The sequence below is a fragment of the Eptatretus burgeri genome, chromosome 2, assembly GCF_056783735.1.
Source record: "Eptatretus burgeri isolate ZD-2024b chromosome 2, Ebu_testis_v1, whole genome shotgun sequence".
Taxonomy (NCBI): Eukaryota; Metazoa; Chordata; class Myxini; order Myxiniformes; family Myxinidae; genus Eptatretus; species Eptatretus burgeri.
Genome location: NC_140962.1, coordinates 115,709,427 through 115,718,329, shown reverse-complemented (window position 1 = coordinate 115,718,329; position 8,903 = coordinate 115,709,427). Strand labels below are relative to the sequence as shown.

General features: G+C 42.3%; 1 protein-coding gene across 1 annotated transcript in view; it reads left to right on the top strand.

The window, feature by feature from the left end:
* The first annotated feature begins 1,381 nt into the window (after positions 1-1,381).
* NADK2 (NAD kinase 2, mitochondrial) overlaps positions 1,382-8,903 on the top strand; it is a 96,427-nt gene continuing 88,905 nt past the window's right edge. The window contains 3 exon segments of the mRNA XM_085870860.1: positions 1,382-1,626; positions 8,434-8,460; positions 8,462-8,526. Coding sequence (XP_085726986.1) covers positions 1,429-1,626; positions 8,434-8,460; positions 8,462-8,526 — 290 coding nt within the window. The 5' untranslated portion in view covers positions 1,382-1,428.

The window sequence follows — 8,903 nt, the reverse complement described above, 5'->3', positions numbered from 1 at the left end:
GCCCATTAGTTATACTAGTACGTGGCCGTACGTACAAAAAAAAAAAACGCATGCCAGAAACAACAACCACACAGGCCCTTCCTTCACTCTCACGTGGCCGTGCGTGCAAACCCCCCCAAAAAAACTTTCAAACAACCACACAGGCTGTTCCTTCACTCTTGTAAACGACGACTGGATTGGGGGCATTCTGTTTATCTATAAATGCGCATAAGAAATCGAGAAATTATTAGAATACACGAAGTCATCCCTATCGGGAAATCCGTTCGTTGTAACCCGTAATGGGGTACGCTGCTGAGGATCTCTTCCCCATCGGCCACGTCAACGCAGTACCGTGTCCTGTCATTGGTTGGTAAATAAATGGCCATAACTTGGGAACCACTTGTCCGATTAATATCAAACCTTGAAAAGGCACATCCTCAGGTCCCCAGCAATATACCTGGAAAGTTTCAATTGGATCGGACCAGTGGTTGTCGAGAAACAGCGGTCTCACACACACACACACACACACACACACACACACACACACACACACACACACACACACACACACACACACACACACACACACACACACACACACACACACACTCTCTGCTGGAATTATAGAATAAATGTTTTGCATTTATATCTACGTATTATGTACGCAAATACGGACGAATCTCAACCCTGCCCAGTGCCCACCTGGACACCGTTATACTGTCTACCTTCCCCTTCTAAGTTCTGTAATTCTGTTCCCTATTCTTACTATCTTCTTTAATCCTCACTCTGACACCCTTCATTCTTTATTTATATCCTCCTCTAGCTTTTTTTTAATTTTATTTTAATATTTTCCCAGTTTCGCCCCCACTTTCCTCACGTCCGACATATAAACAAACATTCTGGTTCATGAATTCAACAATCCCTTCAACTTTTTTTTTCAGGTAAAATTTACGAGTGATTTTGAATGGATCGGGCATTTTCTTTATCGACGCTGGGTGGCGGGCAGGTGCTGGAATTTGGATCAAAAATGGCGTCTTGACGGGCGAACGACCACATCCTCTGAGGCGCTGACAGAAATGAGTCAGTCAGGAAAAGAGAATACTTTTACCCTTCGATATATAAGAGAAAAAAAACATTTCGCTCGTCACTTCTTTCCTAAAACGAAAACGGCAGCGGCGACTCATTTTCGTACCCGGACACCACGACGGCAGAGTAATGCATCGGCGTTGTGTACCTGATATTAGGCGGTGTATAATTGAGCTATATATATTCAGTTGATTCACTCTATCCCAAAATTAAATTTTTCTAAAGCACAACCTTCATCTTTCGACGATGAACGCTGGCAGCGATGATTGGTGTAATAATTTTAAATACTACAACGAGACGAGTAAAACAAGAAAGCGCCGTTTCCGGTTTCTTATCGTTGGGGGATGTTCTTGAGCTTTTGGGATGTCTTGGTGGAGAGTCGTGGCTCGTCGGGGTCCGTGTTGGTGCACATTGATCGCGCGGTGCTACAAGCAAAGGGCAAATCGCGAACGGCCGTTTAATTTGCGAAAGGTGTTACTACTTGAGAAAACTTCGAGATACGAGTTCGAACGAGGGCGATACAAGTACGCGTCGCTCTCCGAGGAGGATCTGAGAAACCTTGTAAGAGCGTCGTCCATCGCTCCGCGCGGAATGATTTTTCACCTGGTGAAGTCGCGTGTCGTCATCACGTCGTCACGTGACCGTAAACGTTTTTACTGTTTTGAGGGTTCTCCGGTTTTCCCGAATTGTCTTTTTGCTTTGTCCCCGCTGTGAGACTCCTCGTCGTTTTGTTTGTAACTGATTCGAAATACGAACTTGTTTGATGCCCTGATGAACTTTCTGTCATCGTTTCACATTTTATTCCTTCATGTTCCATGAAGTTGCGAGAACTCCTTGGGGGATCCAAGCTGTGCTAATGGGAGCTGTGGGTCCCAACGCCATCGAAGATGGACGGAGGTTACTGTTTTCACCCCTGTCTGTTTGTTTGTTTGTGAACAGTATGGTCCAAGGATCATGCCATTAGATTTTGGACTTTGTCAAAAAAAAAATTTTTTCAAAAAAAATTCGATTTTATTTGAAAAATATTTGAATTTTTTTTTTTGCATTTCTACATGTTTTAAGTGATTTCCAACCCCACAATAAAAAAAATTCGTGAGAGAAAAAACAAACAAATTTTGCAACTTTTTTTCAAAAAAATTTCGATTTTATTTGAAAAATATTTAATTTTTTTTTTTGCATTTCTACATGTTTTAAGTGATTTCCAACCCCACAATAAAAAAATTCGTGAGAGAAAAAAAACAAATTTTGCAACTTTTTTTCAAAAAAATGTCTTATTTGAAAAATATTTGAATTTTTTTTTGCATTTCTACATGTTTTAAGTGATTTTCAACCCCCCCCCCCCCAAAAAAAAAATTTGTTAGATTAAAAAAAAACAAATTTTGCAACATTTTTTTTCAATAAAATGTCGATTTTATTTGAAAAATATTTGAATTTTTTTTGCATTTCTACATGTTTTAAGTGATTTCCAACCCCCCCCAAAAAAATTTGTTAGAGAAAAAAAAACAAATTTTGCACCTTTTTTTCAAAAAAATGTCCATTTTATTTGAAAAATATTAGAATTTTTTTTTTTTGCATTTCTACATGTTATAAGTGATTTCCAACCGCCAAAAAAACAAATTTTGCACCTTTTTTTTTTTCTTCAAAAAAATTTCGATTTGTTTTTTTGGCATTTCTACATGCGCGTCGATCTAGTTTAGTTTATTCAATCGTGGTTCAGTAGAGTCTGATCCGTTTTGACCTGCAATGAAAAGGATATCAGGTTCACTTAAGTGACCCAGCAGTATTGGCGGTGGAGGTTTTGCACTCTACCGAGTGCTCCCCCCTCTAGTTGTTGCTGTAGTAGTAGTTGTAGTTGTAGTAGTACTTGTTGTAGTAGTAGTAGTAGTTGTAGTAGACAACCACCCTTGACCATGTTGTGAAATGTCAATCAAGGCCCTCACTTTTGTATTTTTTTTCTGCAACTCACTGTTTCACATTTTCACTGCTACCAGCACATTACCCCAAACACTCGGCCACACACATTTCTGACAACTCTTCAGCAAAAAAGCCTCAACCTCCAAATTCTATCCCACCATTTCTACCCCCCCCACTCCACTCAGCCACAAAGGCTCAACCTCCCCCTACCAAAGCTCTCTCATCTTTACTTTCATCGTCCCTTGGAAGATGGCCATACGGAGGCTCCTGGAGTACCGGCGGAAGTTGGGCGCAGCGACGTGCTGATCCGGCGCATGCTCCCGTACCTGACCTGACGACCTCCCGTTCATAAAAACAAATGGGCGTTCCCACGGCAAAACGGCGGAATATGTAACGCTTTCTGCTGCCCTATCGTGCTTTCACCGACTTCATAGAAACTCGTCGGTCATCTATTCAACCCACAATTTAAAGAGAAAATAGAAATAATAGCAAGGACCTGCGTAACCTCAGCAATAAAAGCGTTGCTTGAGAGAAGGGGTTCTAAATGGTAAATGCTCGGGTGTTTTAAAGGATCATTCTCAAGGGTGAAATATAGAAATTGTGGGCCGAGTCAAACTGTCCAACCAATGGGTGGAATTCACACACACTGCACTTGTGTATATATATATATATATATATATATATTTATATGTTACCCCATGCATGCGAAGCAAAAAGCGGTGTTAAGCAATTTGTTTACTTGTGTCTGTCTGTGGTGGTGGTGGTGGTCGTATGGCAGCTTCGCTGCTGGGGTAGCTATCATTTCTTGAAGCACGACTGTGTCGCTGATGCAGTGCCCCTCTACCAGTACACACACTGGAACTGGTACTCATTTCGCCGACCTCGGAAGGATGACAGGCTGAGACAACCTCCTGGTGTATTAATTCAGCAGCCGACGGGGCTTGAACTCAAGACGCTAGGATCCCAAGCCACCACCCTAACCACTGAGCCAACACCAGGCTTTGTCTGTCTGTCATTTTGTCTGATCGACGAACAACTTTATTTCAATTGAATGTTATGCTGAGAACACAAATCAGAACACGAACCTGCAGTTTAGCACTACTTCCACTCTGAATGCGTCCCGATCGCACATTTTATTATGATGAGTGTGTTTTTACTCTGTCTGCCTGTTTGGCCATCAAACAAAATTGAAAATCATTCCAAACAGGAAACTGTTTTTGAGGACCTCATACAGAACACAAACAACAGGCACAAATAATTTATGTGACGTGTTAAATAAGGTGGTGTGATACTCTGCATCAATGGTGGTAAACCTCTGAAAAAGCTTTTTTATGACCTTTAACATCTCTATTTAATTTCGATTGAATTATATATTTAAACACTACAGAACACAAATCACCTTTTTTGGCACTTTCAGAAACCTTCAGTTTTGCAGTACTTGGACAAAATATTACAGCATTTTACATCATCACGACGAATCAAATTGGCTCCTTGTAGACCCTGCCCCTGTTTTTGTTGGATTATATTATATTATATTATTATTATCTCACCTGGACTTTAGTCAAGTGAGCTTATGTGATCGAGCAGTGTTCGTAGGTGTCATTGAGTCGGTCAGTCCGTAAACACTTCAGTCATTATCACTTGAACCAAACAAAATATTTTAATGAAACTTAGTCACAAGCTTCATATCTGGTGCAGAACGAAGGTTTATTGACCGCATCAAAATCTGCGCTCATTGAGGGGGTCCATGGGGGTTTTTTGACTCCTTCCAAAACAGGTATTTACTCTCTCAAACCAAACACGATTTTGATGAAACTGGACCACAACCATCACAACCAGTGACGTACCAAAGTGTATCGACAGTATCAAAATCTGCGCTCATTCAGGGGGTCTGGGGGAGGGGAGGCTGTTTTGACCCCCCCCTCTTCCCCCCCAAAATAGGTCTTGGCTGTCTCCTCCGAAACTACACCCACAATTTTGATGAAACTTGATCACAACATTCTTCACCCATGGTGTACCAAAGTGTACCAACCACATCAAAATTTTTGCTCATTAAAGGGGTCTCCAGGGGAAGGTGGGGGGTTGACCCCGACCCCAAAAATTGGTATTTACTCTCTTCTCTGAAACTATACACACAATTTTGATGAAACTTGACCACAACATTCTTCACCCGTGATGTACCAAAGTGTCATGACTCCATAAAGATCTGCGCTCATTAAGGGAGTCGCCGGAGGCGGTGGGGAGGAAGGGTTCTGACCCACCAAAATAGGTATTTCCTCTTCTCCAAACTACACACAAAATTTCAACGAGTCTTGACCACAACCTTCATCACCCATGATGTATGAAGGTGTGTTCATGGCATTCAAAAAATAATTCAGGGTCTCGGCCCTGGGGGATTTGGAGGGGGGGGGTTTGAGTGACTTGCTCCTGATCCAGGTGAGCTTCAGCACAGGCATAGCAGTCCTATTTTTATTTTTTATTATTATTTTCTCCACAATTTTTGAAAACTCTCCCAATCCCCGCTCATACAGCACATCATTTCTCCATGCATTTAACAACCATTCTAATCTAATCCCCCATGCCATGATCTTTATCTCACATTTATCAAAATCAGGAATACAGTCAGGAAAAGCATCCACCCCACCCACCACCGCAAGGGTTCCATGTCCCCACCATTTCTGCATCCCTCTGCACCCCACCCTCTCAATGCTTCCCTCTCACCCCACCCCTTAAATGCTCACCTCATGTCTAAAACCTTCTCCCGCACTCGTCACATTCAAACCTTCTCCTGCTCACCACACACTCGACCCTTCCTCAACACCCCTCACACATAATCTTTCCCCTGCATCCCTGACTTGTGCAAACATTCCCCTGCAACCCACACGCTCAAACAGTTACCCTCATCCCCCTCCCCCCCACCTCTACTTGCCTCCCCACCCATCCTGCAACATCCCAATGCATCCTCCCCCCATGATTATGTGGACCTCAAACATCCGGGGCCTCCGTTCCAACTTGACAGATCTCTCCAATCCAGTCCGCTGTGGATAAATAGAATCTGTTAAACATCATCTGTTTAACAGAATCCTTCCTCACACCAGACGTCCTTGACTCCTTCGTGTCTCTCCCTGGCTATTGTTTCCTCCAATTTGATTGACCTGACCCCCATCCTGGTGGTGGAATTGGTGGTGGAATTCTCTCTGTCTCTCTGTCTCTCTGTCTCTCTCTGTCTCTCTGTCTCTCTGTCTCTCTGTCTCTGTCGCTCTGTCTCTCTGTCTCTCTGTCTCTCTGTCTCTGTACCCATCCTTACCTGTTGTATCCAACTACTCTTGGACTCTGTATGTTGCACCTGCGAAGGTGGAGAAGGTTCTTTCAACCCTTGATTCTAACTCTGCAAATGGGCTGTACGGCATCAGCTCACATGTCTCAACATCCTGCTCTGTTGCTCTTGCATGTCCCCTCTCTGCCCTTTTCACACTATTATTTTCCCTCAGTCATGTTCCACCTCCTTGGAAATCAGACAACACCACTGTGATCCCCTTATCCACAGACCTATCAGTTTACTTCCAATCATCAGCAAGGTCCTGAAATCCTCCCTTTCTCCAACAACCTCATCTGAGATCATCAATTCAGATTCAGACCTAGGAACTCTACCTTGGACATGCTGCTACGACTCACCCAACAATGGATGAAGGCCATCTATCTGGACATATTTCAAACTTTTGATACAGTCTGGCATCCTGCCTTGCTCTCTAAACTGTCTGCCTATGGAATCTAAAGTCAACTCAACTCTTAGATCACTGACTTCATCGACTCTCGTCAAGATTTTCAACGTTGATTCCCAACAGAACTCTTTTTCATCTCTTCTCTCTGTCAAGACTGGAGTGCCCCGAGGCAGTGTTCTTGTCACAGTCCTATTCCTGATCTTCATAAATGATCTCTGTCACTCTCTAGAAAATCTCTTTATCCATTCGCTGATGACTCCACCCTGTGCCATGACATCCCTCATCATTCAGATTGGCAGGCTGCAGAATCTTCCATCTTAAGACCATGACAAATTCACAAGAGGGTCAATCACTTGGAATACATCTTTCAATCCGACAAATCTCACACTCACTATCTCTCTCCGAAAGTTCTGTCATTCAAACTCTTGGGTCTCACTATTAGCCATGATCCTTCATAGGCAACCACATTTCAAAGCTTGCCCCCAAAGCCAGCTGCCAACTGGGCATCCTCTGTTTGCAAAGCCCTTCCGCAGCACACCTGAACTCATATCCACCACTACAAGACCTTCATCTTGCACAGCTTGACAGAAGTACTACTCTCTCTCTCTCTTTTGGACTCAAGGTTGCCCTTCCTCACAGCTAAGTTAGCTTAGCTTGATGCCATGGAAAACCAAAGCCTTCAAGATTATTGGAATATCCCACATTGAAGTTGCTGAGTCCACAGGCTTATCACTTTGCAATCACAGCCAGGTCAATGGTCTCTTATCTTTTCCTGCCTCCTTTCTGGTCTTGCATCCACTGCTCTTTCCATGCGATTTGTGACCTTCTCTCTCCTACCCACCCCCCGCCCCTTTCTAGGTTTCTGCAGGGCACAAACAATCCACCATCATCCACCTTCTGGTGAAACTACCAAAATCCAGGAGATCACTGCTCACCTCTCACTCATTTGTTCTGCTTTTTCCCCCTCCTGTTTTAACCAACTTTCACCTTCTCTTCAAATCCATTCTTCCCCTCCAGGTCTTCAAGACACCTGTTCACCACAATATTGGATTGTCCACAATCCAAAAGCATGATCTTTTCCAACCCTCTTTAATCCCCCACCCCAATCCCCCCGCCATCCAAATTTCCACTTTACCCTCCTGAGAGTTTCCTTCTGTATCCATCTTGTCCACCCTGTGCATCCTCTCCTGCCCCACATTCCTCCCTCACACCCATTGTTTGTCCAATTTTGCCTCTTATCTTGGCTTTCAACTCTGCTGTTAAAGTGTTCCACCCCCACCCCACCCCCACCCCACCCCCACCCCACCCCCTCTCTCAATGTTGATACTGTCTTGTTATGATCCATTCAATGTACTAATACCGGCTCTTTCCTCGACTATGTATTTTTTAAAAAAACCCATCCTAAAGGAATAGAAAGATTCCTCTGTCTTGCATAGAAATGGGTTTCATCCCCAGGACTTTTTAAACTGCCTAAAACCTTCCACTGCACACCCTGAATACAAACATCAGTTTTCGACTGATTCTGTCCAGTGGCGCATGTACAATGAATGCATAGAAGTCAAACGTACACATTAATACAAATGGATGCTTCTCAAATTGTCGTATGATGCCATTATTTATTTTCCTAAATGTATATATTTTTTTTCTCAAATATATGAGAACTTAAGCTACAATTTTCAGAACCTTTATTGTTGTTTGCATTAGCCTTAGTTTTATGCTGGTTTGCTTTCAGCTGGCAATGCGGGGATCCAACTATGAATGAAGGTCTTCTTGATCGACACAATGTTCACTCTGGAAATACTCTGCATGTTGAACATTCTTTGAGGTTAGTGCTCTTTTTATTTTTAACATTTTGTTGACAAGATATATATATATATATATATATATATATATATATATATATATATATATATATATATATATATATATATATATATATATATATATATATATATATATATACACACATATACACACACACACACACACACACACACACACACACACACACACACACACACACACACACACATACTGTATACAATTATGGTCAGTGTGGTTTTGCAATCTGAAGACTTGCCCATTTTTGTACAGATTAAAAAGTGATCCTTTTAAAGATGTGCTGAATGCCATATTGAGTTCATTTTTAAAATGCTCTTCCAAAACAAATGTTTCTATGGCAATTTTACGATTCTGATATAG